The sequence below is a fragment of the Panthera pardus genome, unplaced genomic scaffold (assembly GCF_024362965.1).
Source record: "Panthera pardus isolate Hobbes unplaced genomic scaffold, ASM2436296v1 HiC_scaffold_8, whole genome shotgun sequence".
NCBI classification, from domain to species: domain Eukaryota; kingdom Metazoa; phylum Chordata; class Mammalia; order Carnivora; family Felidae; genus Panthera; species Panthera pardus.
Window position 1 is genome coordinate 32,934,923 of NW_026527013.1, and position 27,613 is coordinate 32,962,535.

General features: G+C 39.4%; 1 protein-coding gene across 18 annotated transcripts in view; it reads right to left on the reverse strand.

Annotated features, from left to right (window-relative positions):
* The window catches only part of MAGI1 (membrane associated guanylate kinase, WW and PDZ domain containing 1), a 631,971-nt gene that overhangs the window by 83,053 nt on the left and 521,305 nt on the right, over positions 1 to 27,613 (reverse strand). For 10 of the 18 annotated variants that reach the window (XM_019469791.2, XM_019469790.2, XM_019469792.2 and 7 more), the window contains 5 exons: positions 21,607 to 21,808; positions 13,587 to 13,669; positions 9,243 to 9,281; positions 3,752 to 3,809; positions 1,529 to 1,635 (listed from right to left, as the gene is read on the reverse strand). In XM_019469791.2, coding sequence (XP_019325336.2) covers positions 1,529 to 1,635; positions 3,752 to 3,809; positions 9,243 to 9,281; positions 13,587 to 13,669; positions 21,607 to 21,808 — 489 coding nt within the window. The remainder of the gene's footprint in view (positions 1 to 1,528; positions 1,636 to 3,751; positions 3,810 to 9,242; positions 9,282 to 13,586; positions 13,670 to 21,606; positions 21,809 to 27,613) is intronic. The other 8 variants (XM_019469798.2, XM_019469787.2, XM_019469784.2 and 5 more) reach the window with 2 other exon arrangements.

A 27,613-nucleotide genomic window follows, 5' to 3' on the forward strand; every position in this document is an offset into this window, starting at 1 on the left:
TAGAGACCGGATGAATGGCAAAGGCTAAAATGTCCTCTGGCCATTCACAGAAAAATCTGCCAACTTTCCCCCTATGACCTATATTTACTATGTTCAATATTATAATAAAAGTGTCATATTTGATCTTCATATATTTGATATTTGCATATTACATTGAGAGGGTATTGAGCAGTCATTTCATTTTATTTTTTTAAGTTTATTTATTGCAAGAGAGCCAGAGAGGGCACAAATGGGGGAGAAGCAGAGAGAAAGGGAGAATCCCAAGCATACTCCTCACTGCCAGCACAGAGCCCGACGTGGGGCTCAAACTCACAAAAGTGTGAGGTCATGACCTGAGATGAAACCAAGAGTTGAACACTTAACCAACTGAGCCACCCAGGTGCCCCTGAGTATATCATTTTAAAAGGGTGCAATGAAAAACTAAAAAACCCTACAAATAACTAGATGGCTATTAATGAACAGATGTTATTAATAAAAAGTTGAACGAAGTAAATTCATAAAATTGAAAATTTTGCAGCCCTTAAAAATTACAGGGCAAATCTTTATTAACCAGCTTTGAAATATGTGCAAGAAATACATTTAAATGAGATCATCAGGTCCCAAAACTAATACATATACATATATATGCATCTATATAACTTATATATATATACATATAAGTTATACACACACACACACACACACACACACACACACACCTATAAGTTACAATCCGATTTTTATTAAAATATGCATCTATGTACAGGGGCACCTGGGTGGCTCAGTCAGTTAAGCATCCGACTCTTGGTTTCAGCTCAGGTCATGATCTCATGGCTTTGTGGGTACAAGCCCTACAATGGGCTCTGTGCTGGCATCACAGAGCCTGCTTGGGATTCTCTCTCTCTCTCTCTCTCTCTCTCTCTCTCTCTCTCTCTCCCTCTCCCTCTCCCTCTCCCTCTCCCTCTCCCTCTCCCTCTCTAGCTGTCATTCCCCGACTCGTGCTGTCTTAGGCTCTCTCAAAACAAACAAACTTAAAATTTCAGCACAGTGTCTATCATTGAGAATGAGACAGGAGCAAGCAGGGGAGAATTTAATATTCTCCATTCTTGAACTGTCCATATTTTTATAAAGTTCATGAATTAACTTATAGTTTTGGAAAAGCATTAAAAATTACCAGCTTTTTCTGATTCTTACATGTCATGTGCCTAAAATTAGATAGTAACTCCTCCTAAGGGCTCAAAGCAGTATGAATTTAGACACCAGCTGGTATGTAAACATGCTGGGGCAACAGCAAATTCTCCAGTACGATGACAGCTTCTTTCTAAATTAAAGTGGAGATCGGGGGGCCGTGGGCTAGGGCCCCCACTCGAGCTGTCTGGGTTCCGGGTGGAAGAGAAGCACTGTCATCTCCCCCCCGCCCCCGCAGGACACCAAGTCCACGGCACGGCAGAAGGACAGGAACATCAAGGCCAGTTCTGACCACACGGGGGTGTCAGCGCCCAGGCTTTGCCCCAAGCTCCTCTGCCCAACACATCAAGGGAAAGCCAACCTTCTGGCTGCGGCTGTGGCTGTGGCTGCGGCTGCGGCTGCTCCAGCTGCTTCTTCCGTTTGGCTTCTAGAACCGGGTTCTCATATTGTGTCTTCCTGTTGATGTGGCTGGAGCAGGAGGCAGACAATATTTGGTTAGAAAACAGTTCATCCCACAAGCAAAATGCCAGTCTGCCAAGTCCCTTGCTTAGCACTGAGCAAAGCAGGTGGTCTCAGATGCTGCCCAGCACATGTCAAAACGGGCAATGAGGAAGAGGAAAAAGAAACGAATGCTTTCCATACAGTGACTGCCTATAGAGGCTACCAGCTTTTCCCGCATTTTATTTTAAAATCTTCAATAAATGATAAGAGGCAGGTCCTACTGATATTCACATTGAATGGAGAGGGAAAGTAAATTTCTGAGCAATTACTAACTCACCTAACAGAACGTGGCTAGTAAACAGTAAAGAGGCAAGGAAGCTCAGGTCTGTCTGCTTTCAAATCGCAGGATTTGAACCACTGACTCTTCCAAATGTCCAAGGAAGCACCTGACTCGGGGAGGTGCTTCAATTCAAGGAAAAGTGGATTGTGGAATTATTAAAAATGAGATTAAAGTACAGACAGGACGCAGTCTATAACATGCAATGCCAGAACTGCTTGTGGCTTCCTATGACAGTTCAGAGAAGCCTCAGCACTCAAAGTTAAAAGAAGGGCTCTCCCAACATCTGCCAACTATTTTCATCAGTGGACATGGAGTCAGGATTAAAAGTATGAGCCTCAGGCAAAAAAAACTCCAAATGCAGCTAACCTAAGCAAATGTGATGCGTTCAAAGTGACAAAGACCTAGATACGCCAGACGGTTCCAAAACTAATAAGGCCATGGAACAAAAATACATACATACATGTACATGCATGGGTTTTTTTTGCCATGGCCTTAGTGTATATACACATATTTTACACAAACATACATACACACAAGCATACATACACTTAGTGTTTTGTTTTTGTTTTGTTTTGTTTTATCGAAAATCATACTTGATTAGAAGTTTGGGAACGGACCTATTATGTAATTACAGTATTCAGAACTCAAAATATTTCTTAAAGGCGGGCTGGTCAAACAGGGTGGATAGACTAACCACCCTTAGATGATCCGCAGGGCACACAGAGGAGCTTTATTTTGTGAGGGTCAGAGAAACAACAATGCCCTTCTAATGGCCCAAATCACCAAATCCTTTGTTACATAGAGTTGGCCATGTGAGGACTGGCCAATGACACTTGCTATATTGAACTCATACTTTTTTATGATAAGATGCGGAGCATTTTACAATCTGACAATTTGTATCATATACTCTTATCACCAGGCCATTATACAGATGAATTTTCATTGCCAGGAGCATGAGAGACAGAAAGCTTGCCAGCTGTCTTTAGGGCACCAGGCGGGATTACGACGATGGAATATTTCTATGTCATTTGTTTCTCTCGAAGCCTCTTTTATCAGTGATTTCTCCACTTTCTCAGGAAATGATACATAGCACATGTGCTACAATGTTTCATCTCTTGGGTTTCTTTTCTTTCAGGATTATCCTAACAAGACGGAGTATGTGCCCAATGCCAGAACAAGATATATACCACACAGGACATGAGGAGGGTTTGAGAGTCTTAAAGATGGAAAATAGGAGCTATGTCTATGGTCCTCAGGCAGAGGAGAGGCAAAGAAGCATACAAGGTCTTACAGCTTGGGCCAGTTCTCAATTATCTTCTCAATTCTGGTGACATTTCATACATTACTAAGACATGTCTAACCCTTCTGGAAAGTCTGCATGAATAAATAAGTAATTACTGAAAAGTTCAGGCCTGAGCAGGGCAAAAAGTAGGCAAACATGTTCTCCTCCAGAAGATAACCCCTACTCACCTGCTCCAGTGAGTCTTAGCTTTTCTCATTCATTCATTCATTCATTCACTCAACTAATACTTATCAAGAAGGGGGCATATGCCAGGCCTGTGTTGGGTCCCGGTAAAATACTGGTAAACAAAAGGAATTGATCCTGTCCTTTTAGCATTTACTGTCTTCAGATTCACTGAATATTTTCTCATTCATTAAAATATGCATACATATTTTCATTACAAATTATGTTGTTGTTGCTAACAGTTTGTACCTTATAATGATGGCCAACTCTGTTCAGCATAAACGTACATAATTATTATAGAGGAGTACAAACCAAAATACGGGTTAACAGCCACTTACTCTACATAGTAGATACCATAGACAGGGTCTTCAATCTTTTCCCAACCAGCAGGTAGTTCTGAAAAATAAAAGAAGATTTAGAGCAAGAAGACCATATTCTTGAAGAACGCAAGGATTCTTAACAACTAAGTGAGGGGGAAAAGAGAGAGACTCTTAAAAGTGCCTTAAATCCAGTTAAAACTGTGCATTCTAACAACAACAAAAAGCAAGCATTATATGTACCTATCAGTGTATTTTTCTACATGAGGAACAATTCTTTACCGATATTTTGCACAAGCTACTACAAGTTAATAAAATGTAGTCCCAGATGCTTTTGTTCTAAATCAACTATTAAATTAGATTTTAATGGAGATATGGTTAAAATTTGCCTTGAATGCCTAGTTTGTATCTTAAATATTTATAATTTTCCCATTTTATTTCCAGACTACCTTACCACACAAACAAAAATGGATGAAAATTAACGTTTCTTTTCATTTTCAATATAATAGAGCTGCTTTTGCTCTCCCTGGAATAAAATAAAATTTGCATCTTATTTCCTCCTTGTTCCTAATTAAAATGCTACTGAGTAAGTAAAAATGCCCACGTGGAGTTGGGCTTTCTAATTGCCTGCATCTATCATTCAACTGCTGCGTTCAGACAGGCCTACCTTTCGCCTACGAAAGCAGAAACACAGGTCCTGCCCTCTGAGAACACACTACTTGAGGGAGAAGATTTTATTCCTTTATTGTGGTGCTGTAAAATGGCCCTGGCAGATTTACGTGCCTTTCTGAAAACTCAACTGTGCTCTACTGGACTTCTCTCCGTAAGGTTTCATATCAAAAGCTGGAACTTTATTAGCTTCCTAGTAGTGAGTTCTGCCACAACAAGAATCTACTGTGAAAAAGCCCCATTGCACCAGATAATTAGACTTGGTGAAAGAAGTAACCAGGTTGTGTTTTGTGTCATTAAACAATTCTTTCAAGCAGAGCAGCAATTACTCAACTTCATTTCAAAGCCACTCTCACACACACACACACAGTTAAGGCAAGCTTGGGTAACACCACGCTCCAACGTGAATCATTATTCCTGGAAGTCAGCTATGAAGACCAACTTGAATGGAATATTACAAACGCTTGGAACGTCACCTATTTGGAAACACTAAATTCTTTTTCTTTTTTTAATTCGAGGAATCACGTGGTCACCACTCTTCTCAAAGAAGGATTCTTTCATCCAGGCATAGGGCTGACATGTGCCATCAACAGTCCTGCGCTGAAACAGTCACGCGCGTGCACCCGAACACACACGCTAATTACTCAAAGTTTATGTTTTGCTAAGATCTGGCTGCATATCAAGAGACATTAATTTCATGGGTTTTGCTCCACATGTTATCTATTTGCAAACAAAGAGACAGGTTTTCCCCCTTTTTCTTCTCAAAAATTTTTTTTAAACGCTTAGCAGGTTTTGAAGAAGTCGTTGAATTCCAGGAGACACAAGCTACTAAAATGCAAGACAGGTCCAATTTGCAGATGTTGATGCAACTTGGCATTTTTATACGCCCAGTCTTACGAACTGATGCAAATCAAATGCCTGGGAAATGGTTTCCCCTTACAAAGCTGGAAATTACCATTTAAATGAAAATGAACGAGGAAAATCTTTCCAAGGAGTTGAGAAATCGAAGATTTAAAAAAATGCAGATTGGGGCACAGCCTCATGTTTGCTCTGGAATGGGGGCAGAGGAGGGGGTAAGTGTGAAATTTGATGTTTCACTGAACCAAATCCTTTTCGGAATTTGCACCCTTGAATATTCGGCCTGATTATCTTCAGATAAAATGGGAAATACTAAGAATTTAACTCGTTGGTACACTTATCAGGATGAGCACTGCGTAATGTATAGAATTACTGAATCACTATAATGTACATTGGAACTAACAGTATGCTGTATGTTAACTCATTCAGTTATTAATTTGTCATACATGTGGAGAGTGTCCACTTCTGCTCGAGGGTGTGGTAGGCACCAGGGACACATATGTAATTATAAGTGCACAATTATGCAGATAATTCAAACACCATACTGTTCGTGCTCTGATAGAGGTCTAAAGAGGGTACGAAAAAAAAAAAGCCACCTCTGACCTTTGTCCTGTTGTCAACAACTTATACTCTAGAGGTGAGAAATGTGGCAGATCAAGTGATATTCCTGGACATTTGTAAATTTAAACACATCTCCTGGAACAGATTAGCAAATTCCAGAAATTTTCTAGTTTTCTAAGCTAAAAGCTCATTTTCAGTTGAAAAGATAGATTTCTCACTTCCAATGTGGTAATTAACTTAATAATAGGAATTAGTTTCCTAATGCTTAAAATAGAAATGGGTCATCGATTTAAAAAAGGAAGATGTTTGTCCTCAAATTTGTCTTTTGTTTCTAAAAAACTAAGAATGGCAGAAAATGCCAAAGCCCCCAAAATAATGACATTCCATTTTTTTTTTTTACTAAACACTCTGATGTTGCCTGAAGAGTCAGCCCCTATGTCTCAAAACTGTTGGACATCAAACCAGAATATACAACCTGTCACAGGTACTTTAAGCAGCTAAGACCCTTTGGGCTTGCCCAGGTGGGGGGCTGAACCTTATCTCTACCCCTTCATAGATCTGGCACTGGGCTAGTTACTTAATGTCTTAGAACCACATCTTTCACTGGGATTTACTTCAAGGTCAACTACGGATTAAACAAGGATGCCTAAAAACCATTTCACACAGCACCTGGCACGTAGGCTCAACAAATGGCAATGTTCTAGGAAAGCAGAAAAGGAACAGAACAGATTTATACAGCCTGCTTGTTTCCTAGCCCTGCCTTGAAAAATCTCATACAGTATTAATTGTCACCACAGAAGCAAATAGGAAGCAGCCAAACATTCTAAGTTCTTTTCAAGAGATTCGTCAACACACAGATTGAAAAGTCGTGCTCAGAGTCACAGACAGATTTCAAAACTGTGACCTAGCCTGGGTGGGGAAGGAACCTCATTTCTTTGTCTCTACCTCTCCTAGTTGGTTTCAGCACATAAATACCCTAAAATTCCAAAAGGAGGTTCTGCAAGTACTTTTCAATTCTGGGAAGTTGTCTGCAGAGGCTGTGATAAATTCTGCAGACCAGAAGTGCATAATGTAGCTACTGACCCAGCTCACCCAACAGAGATCAGAAATGACAACTCTATAATCACGTGATCTGTGTTCCACACCCAAGCCAACCGTCCCCTACCTCACAGAGGCAGATCACAGAGAGGGTTTCCTTGCCTTGAACATGTGGAATCCCAATGTTCACTGAAAACCTGATAGATGCTACTATTTGAAATTAGGACCCTCTTGTTAAGAAAATGGGCAGTGAGCTTGTCAACAGAATATGGAATGAATGCAAGAGAAAAGTGTGTGTGTGTGTGTGTGTGTGTGTGTGTACACGTACACCCACTAACACTACTCTTTACACAGTGGATATGTGCAGGCAAAAATCCAGAGTCCTATCTCCACCTAGAAAGACATATTTGGGTCATTTCTACAGTATATACATTCCTCCCCTGACCTGTACTAAAGGTAAAAAAAAAAAATGCCATAGGAGGATTAGAAAGTCCAACAGGTGACAATTAGTTAATAAATAATGAAACTAGTAAACCTAACAATATGTGCTGATCACAGGGACAGATATTAAGACCTTATCATTAGGTTTCCTACAAACACCATGGGAGCTCCTCCTTCAGCCTCTCTTTACAGAAAAGGAAAGCAAAGCTAAGAGAAGGTGAGTAGAGTAGCTTGCCCAAGGCCACACAGCCAGTAAACAGGGGAGCTTGGATAAGAAGCCAGGCAGTCTGATCTGCCCCCACAGACTGTCCCACCATGTTACCAAACCATCTCCCCAAATAATGCCTATGACCATGAGAGATGATACTATGCAGGCATTAACACTTATGTTTTCAATCTTCAACAGCATAGGCAAGTTCCCACAATATTATAGTTACAAGGGAAAAAGTATAGAAACTTCTTTCCTAAAAGTGTCAATATTCGAACTTCCATGGAAGCAGAAAAGATCGTGCCCCCGTGCGCAATTCTGTTATCTCCACCTGGCACCCATGAACAGCAGGGGTCACTCACACATATCAATCACCAGCAAGAGTGATTTAAAGTGGCTCAGCAAATGATTAAGGCACTCATTCTGTGTCTCCAAAACCTAGTTCGGTCTTCTTCAATTACTTTCATATTACCGATCAATTTTTTCTGATAAAGTAAGTTTTAAATTGTTCTATCACACAGGATGAGCCTCCAGCCCTTCCTACCACAGTCACAACAAGGACAACTTATTAAACGTCTTGAAAGATAAGTTCCATTCAGTAGTTATCGACCAATGCTGGCATGTCCATCAGTTACAACAGCAACGTTCCAAACAGGAAGAAAAACAGAGCTAAATTCCATTGGATTACAACTCCAGTCAACCACAATTGATTATTATATAACAAACACAAACAAAATCAAATGAAAACAATAATCTGCTGTTATTAAGTATTTACATTTTCAGTTCCTAAGGCAATCTCAAAAATCTCAGGCTGATGCAGCAATCTAAGGAGAGTTCTGTTCATACTGATGTTAATCATCTATCTAAAAAATATACGATGGCCAATGTTCAATAAACCAAGGCTTTTATGTGCACTTTAGCTGAAACGTGTGCTTTCCACCCTATCCTTCAGTAGATGCATCAGACAGAAGGCAAACTAACTTTAATATTGTTCAAAGCTGAACATAAAACAGCATGGGATATAATTCAATATATTCCAACAGCAAAGATAAAAAAGTTTGGCATTATCTGCTAATGTAAATTATTTCTAGACTGCAAGAGCTAGACAAGTCAAGACTTGGTTTATACACTGATATACACACTCTAAGCTTATATGTCACATATAAGCTCAGCATCTGGTTTTCCAGCCATTCACTCCAGTAACAAAGCCAACAAGTGGCTGGTGACTTACTAACACAAGACTAAGACTATTATTAACTATTTGGTTAATGATGAGAATTACTGTATTGCTATTACTCCTACAAAGTCCCTTCATTAGTTGGTGGGTTTTTATTTTAGTTTTGCTTTGCTTTTTTTGTGTGACCCCTGTAGATAACCGCCCACAGCAAACAATGAAGGAAACGAGGCTGCTGTAGGGTTATAGGAGAGTTCAAGGGACACGGCAAGCATCTATCCCTTAGTCTTTTCCTAATCCTCAAGTTGCAAGACTTCCTAGGACCAATGTGCTGACTCTCATTCCAGTCTCAATTCACTCAGACTTTCTCTTTGTAGACACAACTTATTACAACTCTGCGTGATGCCTGCGAGTCAGACTCGAGGGTTGTAAGATTGACCTTTCACGGGCAAGCTGGAATGAAAATCATAATTGAAGAAGGGCAGACTAAGGAAACGGAAGGATTAAGCAATTCACTGGAGACAAAACCATGCAGGGTAGGTCATGCAGCTGGGAGGGTTTACCTAGTTCACTGTCCAGCTCCTCGGTGTGGACCCCTTCTTCTCCAAAGGAGTAACAGGAATGAGACAGAAAAGAGAGAAAGAAAAATTCAGACACCAACACCAAGAAAGAAAACTTCCCTCAGAAAAACAGCAGCAAACATGTCACTTGGTTTTGTCCTTACCTGCATTGTGGCCTATTTCACTGGCTCAGCTAGTAAACCGGAGACTTCAGTGTAAATCACAAAATGGTAAGAGCTGATATTGGTAACATAATTATATGGCTCATTTCCTTGCATGTCGAAACAGGGTTTGATTGGTTGTAAAAGATGACAAATACCTTTGCGGTTTCAATGTTCTTAAGTGGGAAGTCACTTATTACACACCTCATTTCGGGCAAACAAAGCTGTTACCCCTTCCAATATTAGTCCTTCTAATCCTGCAGTAATGCTCTCATCACTGAGGCAATTATATTCACAGTTAAAGCACTACTGAGCTTAGAGGTAATAATGCTGCCTGAAAAGTGGAAGGTGGGGTCAATTTGAGAATGCAGGGAGTTAGAGATGAGTTATGTCAGGATGCTGCACATGACGAAAGTGGGCTTGAAGGCCGCCCTGAAATGAGGATGGGAAAGCACTGTTTACTTGGTATGACATTTCGAAGTCAAACAGCCCAGAAATACTGCACTGACAATGGTCACAGTAAGTCAGGAAGCAAAACCGGTCAGGATCTTCTCCATTCTTGACCCCCTCCTGCTACGAGTAAAACACTGCGCTGTAACCGAGAAGAGAGCAGGGGACAGCACACAACAAACCATTTTGTGCAGAAAGTCTCTCCAGCTACAGAACAGGTGGCTGTCCCCTCCACTGTATGCTCCACCAACACAGGGAGGAAGACTTATTTTCACCACTGTGAAATGCTCAGTGCCCAGTACAGTGTTTTGCTACATGGTAGGTACTAAATACTTCTAAATGGATGGACAGATGGACGGACGGATGGATGCATGGATGACTCAATTGCTGACTTTAGTTCCCAACATGGTACTATATACGTTGTGAACTCTTGATTTAAAAGTGATTCTGCTGTCAACATTAAGTTTTGATGCTAGCATCCAATTCATTTCTCCAGTGAGTATTTAATGAGAGACCTACCATGGGCCAGTCATTGGGCAAAGTGACAAATCATACATTCTTTTGGAGAAGGAGACAAATCCCAACCTTCCATAAGTAAAACTTCCATATCTAAAACCTGTGATAATGTGTCTAAAGTAACACACATCACAGAATGACCCAATCATATCTGGGGGCAAGGTCACAGACAGAGTCCCTGACCTGTAACCTGAAGGATATGCCCGATGGAACAAAAAGACTTAAAGTGAAGAATGACTGAAATTTAAGCTCTATGACAGCAGGGCATTTTGATGGTTGTGTCCATTGATACATCTGAAGTTCCTAGGACACAATGGACATATAGGAGGCATTCAGTATCTGTCTGTAAAATGTAAGAGTATTCTAAGAAAGTGCTAGTGGGCATGAAGGGCAGAGTGGACAGGAGCAAGGGTGAGAAAAGCCAGAGGCCAAAGCACTTAGAACTTAGAAACCAGCTGTGGGGAGGGCTGAATATTGCGCGGACAGACAGCCACTGAACAGGGCTCGAGAAGGTGGTCACGGATAACACAATCACACTGACGTTTTAAAAGAGTGCTCTGGGTCTAGTGTAAGGAGAGTAGGCAAGAGTATGTGTGACCTGGACCAGGATGCCACAGGCAACAAAGAAAATCGTGCATGGATTCCAGAGATACCTGAGAGGCAAAGCAAATTCAGAGGGTAGATGGGTTGAAATCAAGGTCAAGTAGTAGGTCAAGGGGGACTCACAGGTATACATGAATTTTACCCTCAACCGAGATAGGGAACACTTACAGAGGACCAGATTTTGGGGGGCAGAGATCCTTAGTTGGGTTTTATTCAGACTGCATTTGAAATCTCTTTCAGACAAAAAGCATTATCAACCAAGCATTTTTAAATATTGGCCTGGAGCTCAAAGGCAAGGTAGAAGGCTTCTAATTGAACTAGATATACAGAAACAACAAATGGAGTTATATACTAAAGATCAAAGTCCCAAGCCAGTTTCTTACTTTTTTGGAGTCAGAAAACAGAGTATATGAAAAATTTTACAATAACTATGAAGCGATATTATTACAGACCATGTGCATATGGCCTCCAGAGAACAGAAATTGAATACAGGAACAATACTGTGAGCAAAAACACTATTCTTCTTGGTGTCACGACATAAACAACAACACAAGGCAGATTTGTGTTAAGTGGCAACAGCAAATGAAGGTGTGGGGACTGATAAATGTCAGAGTGGTAACATCTGGTTATATATTCACACTGTGTATACAGACATACATATAATTTCTACTGGAAAAAGCATATATGAACCCTAAGTTGAAAGGATAAATGGATAACCTAATGGTATTTGGTATGAATACATACTTGTTCCAAAGGTAATAACATTAACACCAATGACAAGAATTCTAAGAATTAAAAATAACAGTTGACCATTCAATAGCACAGGGGTTGCGGGTACTGACTCTCCACAGTGAAAAAGTCTGTATATAACTTGTGAATTCCCCAAAACTTAACTACAAATAGTCTACTGTTGACTGAAAACTTTACCAATAATATAGTTGATAAGCATTTATTTTGTGTAAGTATTTTATACTGTATTCTTACAATAGTACTTAATCTTTTCTTAATGTTTTTGGTATTTCAAGGCTATACATCATCTGCAAGGTGTTCAAATTGTCCGAGATCTCTAAAAATTTTTCTAGTATATTGAAAAAATCTGCATAAAAGTGGACCACTGCAGTTCAATCCTGTGTTGTTCAAGACTGAACTGCAATAGATTTGGTAACAAAATCATTCAGTAATTCTACTCAACAGTTTTACTCCATTAAGTTTCTCCTGGTAAAAGCTATTGGAGTCTTCTATCATCTATAAAATTATAATAACAGGCATTTTTATATGTTCCCAGTATAATTATAATGGAGACCGCACTGAAGAGCCTATGGTAAAAGAAGTCCAAAATGCCTTCAAAATCATCCAGCATCAAATAAAGATTAAATTTTGTTCTCCGAAATTTTATGGTTGAATGTATTTTATGTTCTGATGTTTGAATATTGGTCACTTTCGTATTACACATTAAACATAATACTTGGATAATCAGGACAGTTCGTTATCCCTTAAGCATGTAAAATAATGAGGCTGACTACACGTGTTCCATTCCTTTCAGCCACCAAAATCAGGGAAGCATCTCACTCAGGTCTCCTTAGTCAGAAGGATTTGTATTTCCACTTGGAGTCACTCCCATAAATATGAACACACAATGTTATGCTCATTTCATGGTATCTGCAATCCATGTAGAACAGAAAGATCTAGAAGTACAAGGTTTTTGGCAGCATTATAGTTCACTGGCTTACATTTGCAGGCAAACCTCAAGTTTATGTAATTCTGCCCCATAGGACAAATTAATAAAGTTTCACTATCTTTCAGGAAAATATGTATTCCATAATTATACTACTAATTCAAATGCCAGAAATGAATAATGAGCAGCTAAACAAACCATTTCCCTTTTAATTCGTCCATGTCAAAAAGTAATTTTGGTACAACTTGGGACAGACTTCAGAGTACTGAAAAGGAAACATTTGTTCTAATTTTTTTCATTTTGGAAAAATAATTAGAAATCCCAAAGCCGTGAAATAAACGTTTTAAAATAGTAACTCTCTTAGCCAATTGATTCTTTTTCAAGATTAACAGGCAGAGTAGAGCTAAGGGTAACACCTCGGGCTCTTTCTTGGAAGAATCTACTTTTTAGATAATCAGGATATATTCTAAGTTACACAGAGATTCTCAAGAAGTCACGATCCGCTTTTCCTATGCCAAGTTATGCAATATGTAGAATTCAAGAAAATTTTTTGATTTTTTTTTCCTCTAAGACTTTCCTAATATAGGATTAGGACCCCATAGATGAGTAACCAGAGCACCTTTGGTTTCTATATTCCTAGAGATTTTCTAGAGTTTTCTCCAAGGTCCTGAAGCCAGAGGTTATATTTTCATTGAAATAGTTTGTGTTAAAGTTCTGTTTAAAATGGAGATACTAGTATACATCTGCCTTCATGTGTAAACAAACTGTTCTTTTAAAACAATTCTGATTGCCCTCCAATTCTGATTGCCCTACAGTTTATTTACTAGAAATGAGATGACTTTTTAAAAACTCATTTGTTAAATCCTGGTTGACCTTGCTGTAACTCCTTAAAATTTGCACAGCCTCAAGCACACGTGAACCAAGACCTTGCTAGCCCCTTACCATCATCTTCACACTCTTCCAGAGGCTTCTGCTGCTTGTTCAGGCACCGAGGGTCTAACCAAGATGTTGTTTTCGTGTTATGGCTGAAATCCAGAAACAAAAACAAGAAATGCATTTGAAAAGAGAGAGAGAGAAAAAGCAAAAAGCTCAATGACAACAGAATTACATGTTCTTGAACATTTTCCGTCAACCAGAGCAAAGCTACTTCCCAAAAACAAACTCATCCCAGAAGAGAGCCCGAGTTTGGAATTACAAAAAGCTTGGGAAATGTCCATTGATGGATGAATGGGTAAAGAAGATGTGGTATATACATACAATGCAGTATTACTCGGCAATCAAAAAGAATGAAATCTTGCCATTCACAACTGCCTGGATGGAATTAGAGGGTATTATGCTAAGCAAAATTACTCAGTGAGAGAAAGATATCATAGGACTTCACTCGTATGAGGACTTTAAGATACAAAACAGATGAACATAGGAGAAGAGAAGCAAAAATAATATAGAAACAGGGAGGGGGACAAAACATAAGAGACTCTTAAATACAGAGAACAAACTGAGGGTTGCTGGAGGGACTCCGGGTGGGAGCGGGGATGGGCTAAATGGGTCAGGGGCATTAAGGAATCTACTCCTGAAATCATTGTTGCGCTATATGCTAACTAAAATGGATGTAAATTAAAAAAAAGAAAAGGCTTGGGAAAAGCCTTCAGTAGGCTTTTTACTTATTTAAGGTATAATCATTCTGTTATGGAAAGCTTAAAATGTGATGTCAGTTTTATTTTTGAAAAATGGGTTCCAAATGATACCCCTTGTCTATGCTGTCTCCCCTTATCTAGACTGATTTTAGTCTTCACCTTTACAGAAGAGCAAACTCCAATTTGCTTTCAATTTGTCTGTGACTTAAACCTTGGATGCTGGAATTCACAAAGAAGGCTGCTATTTCACTCATTACATTACATAAGAACTCCCCCTGACAGCACGAAACTACCTCAATTCACACAATTGGCTCAAAGCTGCTAATACCTATCATTAATCGCAGCATCCTGAATTATGTTGCACACAATAGTGAAGACAACCCAAAATTACCTATCATAAACAAAATCTGGGCCAAAAAACCCCCCACAAAAGCTTGGAGAAGCTAAATGTGTCTGCCTCCCGGAGGGCATCGTCTGACTCCAGGGGAAGTGTTTCAAGAGACACTGAGTGAGGCCTTGAACGTCTGAAGGTGTGCGGGACCAGTGCAAGAGATAGATATTGGCCTTCAACCACGTTAAAAGTGGCACGAGAATGTCTGGAGGAAGTGCCCCGAAGCAGCTCAGGACCCTGGGATGAGGTTCTGCGTGAGCTCCCAGGCCAGTCTATGCAAGCTAAATGGGAGAGGCAAAGAACTACAAGGCCGGTAGTTCAAACTGCAAATCAGAAATGAAAAAAAAGAAATTTTTTTTTTTAAATTTAGGTAGTAACCTAAATTGTTTTTGGAAGTCTGAAGTTTGGGTTGTAAATGCTGAAAAACACTGCCATAGGCATTTTAAATGATTCAAATCTTATTAACTGCTGCAAAAACTTAAGGCTTAAGTGAAAAACAGAATGCGCAAATGTATATACAAATCATCTCAACTGTATTAAAAAGGAAAAAAAAAGAAAGTTAATATAATATAGTAACAACTACTGCCACTAATATGATTGATCTGCTTACAATGACCAGAATCTATTCTTTTTACCTATTCGTTACAATTTATTTCATCGTTATGATAACCTCATGAGGGAAGTATTGACGCATTTTACAGATGAGAAAACTGAGGACAGAAAAATGAGGACATTTGTACAAAGATACTCTGTGGGTACCGAGAAACACTGGCAATCAAACCCAGGGAGTCCAACACTACAACTCATGGTCTGTACTGTTCCTAAACCAGTAATATAGCAATAATGGTCACTGCGGCGATGGAAGATTATGTACAATTTTTTAAAAGCAATTCTGTATTATGAGATAATTATAGATTAACCTGTAGTTATCAGAAAGAACAAAGAGGGATCCTACATGCCCTTTACCCAGATTCCCCCAATGGTAACATCTTATAAAACTATAGTACAATGTCACTATGGAAAACCGACTGATATCCACAAGTCAAGACACAAAACAATTCCAACATCACAAGGATCTCTCATGTTACTCTTTTCTTTTAAAAATGTTTATTTACTTGAGAGAGAGAGACAGAGAGAGAGAGAGAGAGCAAGCATGAGCCGGGGAGGGGCAGAGAGAGAGGGAGACAGAGAATCCCAAGCAGGCTCTGAGCTGCCAGTGCTGAGCCCGACGTGAAGCTCGATCCCATGAACTGAACCATGAGATCATGACCTGAACTGAAATCACAAGTCAGATGCTTAATGGACTCAGCCACCCAGGCACCCCTCTCATGTTACTCTTTTATAGCCATATCTGGTTCCCTTCTAATCTCTGCCCCTAAAACCCTTTTTAAGTCCTTGGCAACTGCTAATCTCATGTTGTCCACATGTATAGTGCTGTCATTGCAAAAATGCTCTAAAAATGGAATCAGACAGTATGTAATCTTTGAGGATTGCTATTTTTCATTTATTCTCATCAAGGTTGTTGTATATATCAATAATAACTTATTTTTAATGCTGAGTAGTATTCCATGGCATGAATGTACCAGAGTTTAATCACTGAAGGACATCTAGGTTATTTCCAGTTGTTGGTTATTTAGGAGAAATCTACTATAAACATACATGTCCAGGTTTTTCTGTAAATATATGTGTTCACTTCTTTGGCCAAATGTGCAAGTGCTGAGTCATATGTATGTGTGTGTGTGTGTGTATATATATATATATAATGGAATATTACTCAGCCATCAAAGGGAATGAAATCTTGCCATATGCAACGCCGTGGATGGAACTAGAGGGTATTATGCTAAGCGAAATAAGTCAGTTAGAGAAAGTCAAATACCGTATGATTTCACTTCTATGTGGAATTTAAGAAACAAAACAGATAAGGGAAGGGGGGAAAAAAAAGAGAGGGCAGCCATAAAAGACTTCTAACTATAGAGAACAAACTGAGGGTTGCTGGAGGGGAGGTCGGCAGGTCATGTGCTAAATGGGTGATGAGCATTAAGGAGGGCACTTGTTGTGATGAGTACTGGGTGTTATACTAAGTGATGAATCATTAACTCTACTCCTAAAACCAGTATTACACTACATGGGAACTAACTAGAATTTAAATACTTATAAAAATAAAATAAAAACTTATTGACGATTTTAAAAAAAGAAACCACCCAACGGCTTTCTAGAACACCATACAATTTTACATGGCCACCAGCAATGATCTAGTTTCTCTGCATCTGTGCCATCATTTACCGTTCTTACTATTTTTTATTTTAGCCATCCTAACAGGTATGTAATGATATTTTTCTGCGTTTAATTTGCATCTCCCTCATGGCTAATGATGGTGAACATTTTTTCACGTGCTTCTTTGCCATCTGTATATCCTTTCAGTGAAACGTCTGCAGCTCCTTTTCTCACTGATCTTTTTTTTTTTTTAATGTTACTATTGAGTTTGGAGAGATCTTTATATACTCTAGATAACAGTCCATTTTCAGATATGGGGTTTGCAAACGTTTTCTCCCACTCTGTAGTTTGCTTTTTAAAACATCCTCTTATTCGGGTCTTTAGTGAAGCAAATGTTTTTTTTTATTTTGATGATGCTGTATTTATCAGTAATTCCTTTTAGGGTTCAATGTTTTTGATGTCAAGTCTTAAAAACTCCTTGTCTGGACCTAGAACTCAAAAAAATTTTTTTTTCCTGAAAACTTTTATTGCCTTGTGTTTTACACTTAAGTCTGTGATGAGCTACTGTGAATTAATTTCTTTGTATAAATTATGAGGCTGAGGTTGAGCCTAATTTATTTACCTCTGGCTAAACATTCGCTCCAATAGCACTTCTTTGAAAAGGCTATCTTCTTCCCTGCAGTGAATGGCTTTGGCATCTTTGTTGAAAATCACTTAGACATACTTGTGGGTCTGTTTCTGGGTTTCATTGATCCACGTGCCCATTTCGTCGCCAACACCACACAGCCTCCGTTCCTGCAGCTATATAATACGTCTTGATAATGGACAAACTGATTAAGTTTATTCTTCTCTTTTAAAACTATTCCAGCTATTTTGGCTCCTTTGCCTTTCTATATAAACTTTGTTTATTCATGTCTAGTGTTGTATTTTTATTTTTGAGAGGGGGGCAGGTGCAGAGAGAAAGGGGGACACAGAGGATCAGAAGGAGGCTCTGTGCTGACAGCAGAGAGCCCGATGTTGGGCTCCAACTCAGAACCGCGAGATCATGACCTGGGCCAAAGTCGGACACTTGACCAACTGAGCCACCCAGGTGCCTCCCTATATAAATTTTAAAAATAAACTTGTCTATACTAACAAAAGCCTTCAATGAGATTTTGACAGAATTTTTGCTAAACGTGCATAACCATTTTGGGAAAGCAGACATCTTTACTATATAATTGAGTCTTTCAATCTATGGAAGACATCTCTCCATTTAGACTTTCTTTGATTTCTTTCAACAACATGTTGTAGTCTGCAGTATATAACATCCTAGACATATCTTGTTAGATTTATGCTTAAGTGGAGTGGTGAGAGCTAATATCCTTGCTTGTTCCCAATCATGCAGGGGAAGTATTTTTTTTTTTTGTCTTTTACCACTAAGTGTCATGTTAGCTGTAGGTTTTCTGTAGATATTCTTTATCAAGCCAAGAAAATTCCCCTTGTTCTTGTTTTTCTGAGAACTTTTATCATGAATGAGTGCTGAATTTTGTCAAAGACTTTGCATTGATAAATATGATGTTGGGTTTTTTCTTTAGTATCTTAATATGGTAGATTGTATTTATGAATTTTCCAAATATTGAACCAGTCTTATATCCTTGGGATAATTCCCACTTGATCATGGTATAAAATTCTTTCTCTGTTATAGAGTATTATTTGCTGATATTTTGGTACAGATTTTTATGTCTATAATCATGAGCTCTTGCTCTGTAGTTTTCTTTTTTTCTTAGACTCTCCTTGTTTGTTTTTGGTAACAACGTAACAACAGTCTCATAAACATAATTGGTAAGTGTTCCTCTACTTCTGTTTTCACGAAGAGACTGTATAGAAATTTAATTCTTGGAGTGGTTCTCCAGTGAAACCATCTGGGCCTGGAGATTTCTTTTTCATGAGTTTTTAAACGACAAATTCATTTTCCTTAGTCATTATAGAGCTATTTAAATTATCTATTTCATACAGACGAGTTGTGGTAGTTCGTGCTTCTCATGAAATTGGTCCATTTTATCTAAGTTGTCAACTTTAGTGTGTAGGTTTGTTGGCAACATTCTCTGATTACCTTTTAATGTCTTCAGGGTCTGCGGTGATTCCCTGTTTGATTCCTAATGCTGGTAATTTGTGTCTTCTCTAATCTTTTTCTTTGTCACTTTTACTTGGCTATTGTTCACTGAACAGCAGACCTTCAACTTCAATTTGAATATAACAGATTTACTTATATTTTTATTTATTTTATAGCTTAATTGGCCACTTTGTGGTTGTTTTTTTTTTGTCTTAGGTTGTTTTGTTTTTTTTTTTTTAAGTGGGATATAAACCATGGTAAATCTTTTTTTTTTTTTTTTTTTAAAGATTTTTTTAACGTTTATTTATTTTTGAGACAGAGAGAGACAGAGCGTGAACAGTGGGGAGGGGCAGAGAGAGAGGGAGACACAGAATCTGAAACAGGCTCCAGGCTCTGAGCTGTCAGCACAGAGCCTGACGCGGGGCTCGAACTCACAGACTGTGAGATCATGACCTGAGCCGAAGTCGGACGCTTAACCGACTGAGCCACCCAGGCGCCCCTAAACCATGGTAAATCTTAACAGAGAATCTTAATAATAGAGCCAAAGTGTAGCATTTTAAAAACTGACTATTATTGTGGCACACAGATGGCTCATTTGGTTAAGTGTCTCACTCTTCATTTTGACTCAGGTCATGATCTCATGATTCATGACATCAAGCTCCGTGTCAGGCTCTGTGCTGATCGCGTTAAATAAACATTAAAAAACAAATTTAGTGGGGCACCTGAGCAGCTCAGTTAGTTAAGCGTCTGATTTTGGCTCAGGTCAGGACCTCACGGTTTGTGAGTTCGAGACCCACGTCAGACTCTGTGCTGACAGCTCAGAGCCTGGAGACTACTTTGTATTCTGTGTCTCACTCTTTCTTTGCCCCTCCTCCATTCACAGTCTGTCTCTCTCTCTCTCTCAAAAATAAAAACACATTAAAAAAATTTTTAAAACAAATTTTAAAAAGTTGACCATTATTGGAGAAAAAATGCTATTACCTGAGATTCTTAGAATAATTTCAATTGTTTGTATATTTTTCCATTTTTAGTAAACCACTTATTAAATGCTTAATTTTAAAAACATTTTTTTTAAAAGTTGATTTATTATTGAGAGACAAAGAGAGACAGAGTATGAGCAGGGGAGGAGCAGAGAGAGTAGGAGACACAGAATCCAAGCAGGCTCCAGGCTCTGAGCTGTCAGCACAGAGCCCAACACGGGGCTTGAACCCACAAAGTGCGAGATCATGACCTGAGCCAAAGTTGGACGCTTAACTGACTGAGCCACCCAGGCTCCCCTTAAATGTTTAACTTTTAGTAATATCTTATATATACATATACATATATATGTATATATGTATATGCATATGTATACACACATAGATATATATAAGTTTTATAATTTTGAAAGATTTTTCACATCTGTATAGTGTAATCCACCCTTTATTCACAGAAGCTAAGCTGTAAGCTCTCCAGTGGATGACTGAAACTGTAGATTTATAGTACCAAATCCTAAATATACTATGTCTTCTCCTATACATGCATACCTATGATGAGGTTTAATTTATTAAATTAGGCACAGTAAGAAATTAACAATAGCTAATTAAAAAGAACAATTATAACAATATCTTATAAGAAAATTTACGTGAATGTGGCCTCTCTCTCTCAAAGTACATTATTGTACTGTACTCACCCTTCTTCTTGTGGTGACGTGAGATGATAAAATGCCTATGTGATGAGATGAAATGAGGAGAGTGACATAAGCACTGTGACGTAGCATGAGGCCACTAGTGACCTTCTGACAATGTGTCAGGAGGATCATCTGTTTCCAGAACACAGTTGACCATGAGTGGCTAAAACTGTGCCACGTGAGACTGCAGGGTAGGGACTGGGGGAGGGAGACTACCATATTCTCAAATTTCAATCCATGTAATTGCACCGTGTTAAAAAAAAAAAAAAATCAACTTAGAATGGATCATACACCTAAATGGAAAATGTAAGCAATAAAACTTCTAAAACAAAGATGGCAGACAAGGACAGCTTTATAACTTTGATTTAGGCAAAAACTTCTCCGCCAGCACACTAAAAGCACAGCCCAGGAAAGAAAAACATTGATAAATCAGACTTCCTCAAAATTAAGAACTTGGGGCTCTTCAAAAGACACAGTCAAGACAATGAAAAGTCAGACTTGGAAAAAATGTTCACAAACCACAAAGATGTTAAAGGAATTGTATTCAGAATGTATGAAGAACTCTTAAAATGCAACTGAAAAAAAAAAAAAAACAAAACAAAACAACAAAAAACCCTAAAGCCCTTGCAACCCAATTAAAAAAAAGTAACCAAAGAATTTACTGAATGGCTCCATATGTTCTTTATATATTACGCCCTAATTTATATATACACCAGAATATGGTTGTTTCACTCTTGAGGGAAATTATTAACTTAAGCTTCTTCAAGATCCTCAGACTCAATGATTGGAAGGCTGTGCTGATTGCTTTTTGGCACAAAGCCTGTGAAACTATATGAAAAAATACCATCAGTGCAAAATCAGTCCTTTCAGATGTTAATTTACAACCGTAGCCACTAGGGGGCGAGAAGGAAGAGTGACGACATAAAGGGACAGCTTCAGAGAGGACGAAGGGTATACTTTACTCTATAAAATAGACTTCTCCATTTTCGGTGTACGCCATCTCCCAGTTCTCGGGTAGAGGACCTAAATTATCCTCTGCACAAAGAGGTAGGTATTGAGGGAACTTCTGAGAAGCGTCCGTGATGGGAGCAGCGACGATGCTACTATTCACAGGCGGTAACGCTGTTTCTTGGAGAGTGTGCTCTTCCTGGGCACCAGAATCGGCTGTCAAATTGCAGAGAGAGGAGGAGAGAGAGACAGAGAGAGAAAAATTGATCAATCATACCTCAAAACAAGGTGTTCACTACTGTCTGCATCTATATTCTTAAAAGCCCTCGCTCTTTCCCAACTGCTGGCCATCAACTCTATTGTTTTATTTCGACGGAAGTTCTCTTAATAGAAAACATCAAAATGACAGACCACATTTATCGCACTTAAAAAGAAAGAAGAGAAAGACAGGCTCAAATAACATGCTCAAAACCTTGGAAATGCCAAAGAAGAAACAAATTCAGAACTAAAACCCTAACGTCTCTTATACCAATAGGGGCATCAAAACACAGACTGAGCCACACTCTCACTCCTAGGTGTCATTTGGTTTCATGACTCAGAGGGCCTTGGACAGCAAGAAGAAAACACAGATAGGGTGGCATCATTCTCCATTTTTGTAACAATTATTTAGAACATTTTTGGTAGACAGTGGCAAAGATCAAAAACCGGCACATCAAGCTGGCAAGTATATAAAACTTTAGAGCATAGACACAGCTATCCCAGTGAGTCAGATTCTAGCTTCTTTTGGAAAAGTAAGCGAATGTTCTTGCAAAAAACAAGACAGTTACCCCCAGAACAGTATCATGTGGGTGGACTAATTTGACTTGGGTTTTAAAAGAAGACTCGAAGTACATGAATCTCCTTGCGTTCTTATTAACTGGAAACATCAAGAGATGATGTCATCAACGTATCTACAAATGGCGCTGCTGACATTCTGGCTGAATTTTTATGAGGATGTTAAACGTCAGTCTCCACGGGGCTTTAAAACATAAGAATCAGGAGTTGTGGTTATTTTCCACCTCCCACAGTAATTCTCCTGTAGACACTTACGATTTCTGAAAGCAGACTGAGGAATAATGAAAGGCCGTTTTCAAATCTTTCTCTCATGACTCGCTCCCAATGATGCACAAGAGAATGAAGCTAACTCAGAAGTTGGATGGAGGGCACATGGAGCCTATTAAACAACCACTTCCACCAAAAATCTGCCACCACTGAGGAGGATGCCTGTGGTCTTTCCCTGCAATTCTTTCTCTTGAACCAGCTCTCAGACTTCCCTTTGGAAATCCAACCCATCAAAGTTCTTGTGGTCCAGGTGGGGACTGACTTAAACCCACACCTAGCTCATGTGGTATGCCCAAGTCACAGGGCTATCACTCTTGCCTTTCTTATTGGGTCAGGTGCCTGATCCAAAGCAAATGAATGTCAGGCATACAAGCGTTTGCTGGAATTATCTTCTTGATGCTGAAATTATTAAGCTGACAGATTCTCATGCTGTAGGTGCTTGTGGCCATCTTGACACAGGTTGGCAAGACCTGACTTAGAATTAAGTCTACAAAGCGGACAGCAGAAATGAAAGAGAAAGCTGCCTAATGTTTCTGCCTGAGCCACTGATTCCATGTACTCCTGGCCTCTTCAGTTGCTTGATCCTCTAAATTCTTGCTTAAGCCAATTTGAGTTGGTTTCACAATTTGTATCCATGAGTGCAGGTTAATAAAAGAACTAGAATTTTTAAGGAGAAAAAAGGAAATGAAGCCAACAGGGAAGAAACAATTTGAAATTACAAATTGACAGAAAATAAATTCGAAACTTGGCAAGATTTAAAAGAGTCGCCCTTAAGTCTCTAGGAGCCAACGTATATTCATTTTTGGTATTTTATGTTTTTATTTTCGAGAGAGAGAGACAGAATGCGAGCAGGGGAGGAGTAGAGAGAGAGGGAGACGGAATCCGAAGCAACTCCAGGCTCCGAGCTGTCAGCACAGAGCCCAACGCGGGGCTCGAACTCACAGACCGCAAGATCATGACCTGAGCCGAAGTCGGACTCCCAACCGACTGAGCCACCCAGGCGCCCCTTTTCTGGTATTTTTAGAATGTACACTTCCTCCATGGATGTGTACATAGCAATCACCCGGAAAGATGGTGAAAATGCAGATTCTGACTCCTTACTATAGAGAATAGACTTGGGGGATCGTTCCAAAATGTGCATTTTTAAACCACCCAGTGATGGAGATTCAGATACAAGAATCATACTTGGAGGACAGAGATAAAGAGCTCTCAAAAGACTCACTAGAAATTTCACCTTCTGGGAGGGGTTCTGTCTTGCTGCTGATGGGCCAGAGTCCAAACTCCTATGTCTGCAGTGCCAGCTGAGGCACAAATAATGTCTAGATGGAGCATTGCGGAGGGTGCAGCCTTTCTGATGGGGGCAAGGAATTCTGTGTGCCATATCACCGTCCTGAGGAAGAGTGGACTCAGTATTTCCAGATTTGTTTTTAATGTTTATTTATTTTTGAGAGAGAGACAGAGACAGAGACAGATCATGAGTAGTGGAGGGGCAGAGAGAGAGGGAGACATAGAATCTGAAACAGGCTCCAGGCTCTGAGCTGTCAGCACAGAGCCCGACACGGGGCTTGAACTCACGAGATCCTGACCAGAGCAGAAGTCAGATGAGCTACCCAGGTGGCCCCTCCAGATCTGTTTTTTAAAGAGAAGGTGGGAATCTGTATTTTTATGCAAAACGTTCCCAATACTTCAATCACAATTCCTTTAAAAAAAAATAGTGAAGCAATATGGCACAAGCAAAAAAAAAAAAAAAAAACAAAAAACAAAACAAAACAAAAACAAAAACAGAAAGAGAAGAGAACAAATACTGATTACAAGCACTGACTTAGAAGCCAGACTGCCTAACTTTGAATCCTGGCCTCACCTTTTACTAATTTGGGCAACACACTTAACCTCTGAAAGCCCTGGTTTCCTCATCTATAAAATGGGGATAATGGTACCAACCTCACTGGGTTGTGGGGAGGAATGCATGAATTTAGTAAAGCAGCCGGTGCAGTGTGTAGGATACAGCTAACAGTATTTGTTAGCTGCTATCATCCTCAGTTTCTTCATCAAAGTTATTATGATTAACCTTTGTCTTCAGGTCAGCTTGGGCCCTCAGGATGGATGTGACATCAGACCACAGTCCAGATCACAGAGTTTGCCCGTTTCTAGCTGTGTGACTTCAGAACAGACGGACTGCCTTTCTGAGCAACTGATTCCTCAACTGTAAGGTGAAAACAAAACGCACATGCCAGAAGAACTGAAGGACTGAGGACACGTAAAATGCCTGCCAAAGGGCCTGGCACTCAGCGTGGGCCTGACGGGTCCTCTGGGACTGGGACCAGCTTCTAGAAAGGCAAATGTCCAAAGTCAGTGATCATCTTTTAACATGGTATTTAAGGGCTAGAGAAGTCCTAGGACAATGGATGACATTCAATAATTTTATGTAAGAATTTTAATCAACCCATTTTAATAGAAGCTGGATGTAACAAAAAAAAGGGGGCAGTGGCAACAGGCTGGACATAAACATTAAAGGATTCGGTTAAACTCTCAATGTAATTTATGTAAAAAGCAAAGTCCTGCCAGCGTTCCAAAACCTTGACTATGGGAAGGGAATGTTAGCTCACTGGCAAAATATCTAAGCAACTATAATTTCCTAAAGAAAAATTAAAATTCCTCTAGCAACTAGACCTTATTGTAAAGTATCCAAATATTTTTCATTTTGTATATTGTACACGTCTTCTTTAAACACATGCTTGATTGAGGTATGACTGACTTACAAAAAGCCATCGATATTTTTTATTAAAAATATTTCAGCTTCACCGAGGTACAGTGACAAAATTGTAAGATATTTAAAGTGCACATGATGATGACTTCATACTGTCAAAGGATTCCTCCCATCTAATTGATGAACAAAAACAAAGCTACAGATGTTTAATGTGAGCAACTTGACGTGTTTGGCTTTCTGTGTCTTCTTTCCAGTTCAACAGAACCTCAAACAATCTCATTCTTTTAAAGAAAATGCAAAGTCCAAAAATGAGAGGCTGGAAAAAAGTACAGACTTAAAAATTAATAGTCCTAATCATGGCTTTGACCTTGACATGTGCTCTGATTTCAGAACATCTTTCAATGGATTCACCGAACATTTAGGAGCATTGCTGTCACTCTCTTATGAAAGGTTGCCAATGGATCCCAACGGGATAGGTAGAAGGGACTGTTGGAACACAGACCGGATGGGCAACGAGGAAGCCCGGTTCTCCCACTGTCTAGAGTGAGGGAACATGCACTTTTCCTTGGTGATCTCATCTGCAAAATGGGGGAGGTAATACCTATGTTGCTTATCTCTAAAGATTTCCAGGTGGTTCATAGGATACATGTGAAAAGGACTCGTAAACCATAAATAACATCAATAACTTTTTCATTCGTAGTAAATAGGAAGCTTCCAAGCATTTAACATACACATACACATACTTGGGGGCTTTTGAGGGTAACTTTGAGAATATAAACTCATGTCAAAAATACACTTCCGGAGCCTATATTGCATTATGTACTTTGAGATTATGTGCATCCTTGACTGGGTACATAACTAATAAACCTGATTGAAAACACAAATAGCACACTGGATGAGCATGTAGGCTCTGGAGTCAGCTTGAAATGACAGCTCTGACACTCACTGGTTTTGTGAACTTGGACAAGCTATTAGACCTCTCTAGCATATGGGTAAAGAGCTTAGCAAAATGCCTGCCACATAGCAATGGAGAAACATTAGCTCTTAGAGTAATATTATCTCTTGACAGTCCAAAGCAATGCTTTATCATTGCCTACTAATGGAAAAGAAGCATCAGCAACCTCATGTTCAATAACAGGGGGGCTGGTGGGAGAAAAAAAAGGCTACAAAACACAATTAAATATCTTGATGTCTCTTACAGGAGGTTAATGGATAAACTAGCTACTTTTTAGTTGTGGTGGCTTGTTACATATTTTCCAAGCTGTACGAAACAAAGTACTTATACAAATGCGCTTTTTAAAATTTTTTATTTGTATAAATGTGTGTGCTTGGCTCATAACTCTACCTTCATGAAGCACACATAGCATTCATTTTCAAGGGCTCCTTCAGGTCCATAGTTTGGGCACAGTGTACTGTGGGGAGTATCTGGGGTGACTGTTCACTGCTCAGCTCCTGCCTCAGTCACAGACGGTGGCAGGGATTGTGGCCACCTCCCCAGGATGCTTCTGACCATGTATTTCCTGCCTTTGCCTGCAGACATTCCCAATATCACTTAGGCATGCTATTTAGACATCTTGTGCCTCTTTCCAAAGCCACAGAGCAGAAATCTGCTAAGATAATAACAACAGCATGTGAATTAAAAATATCCTGGTCAATATTTTTAATAGCTCCATAGTGTTTCCGTATTTGGATATGACACTCATTCCTTTATCACAACTCTCGCAACCCAGAGCCAAGACCTCATTATGTTACTGTCACTCTGTGCTCCAAGTGGCTGGTGGATTGCTACTTAAAGTGGTTCAGAGAGCAAAATGCTTTGACATAGCTAGTTTGATACACATATCATAGACACAGAGATACACACAGTGTCAATTATTTGAAAGAATTTATATGAGTTAGGGTATGACAGGCTGTCAGCTGTCATAGTTACAGCTCGGTAAGTGAGGAGGCATTTACTCAACACACTGAGGATACCCATCACATGTACATCTGAACATCACTTCTCTATGCATCCTACCAGCTTTCTGGGGGTTAGGACAGGAAGCTGCAGAAGACGTTCAAGTGTCACTTGGCTTTTGTGTGTGTGCGTGTGCGCGCACGGAATGAATGATCAGACTGAATACAGCAATGATGACCTGGGCCCAAAAGTTTTTCTTCGATGCCAGGATTTCAAGCGAAGATTGAATGGAGTCAGAATTTCTGAGGCATGTTTT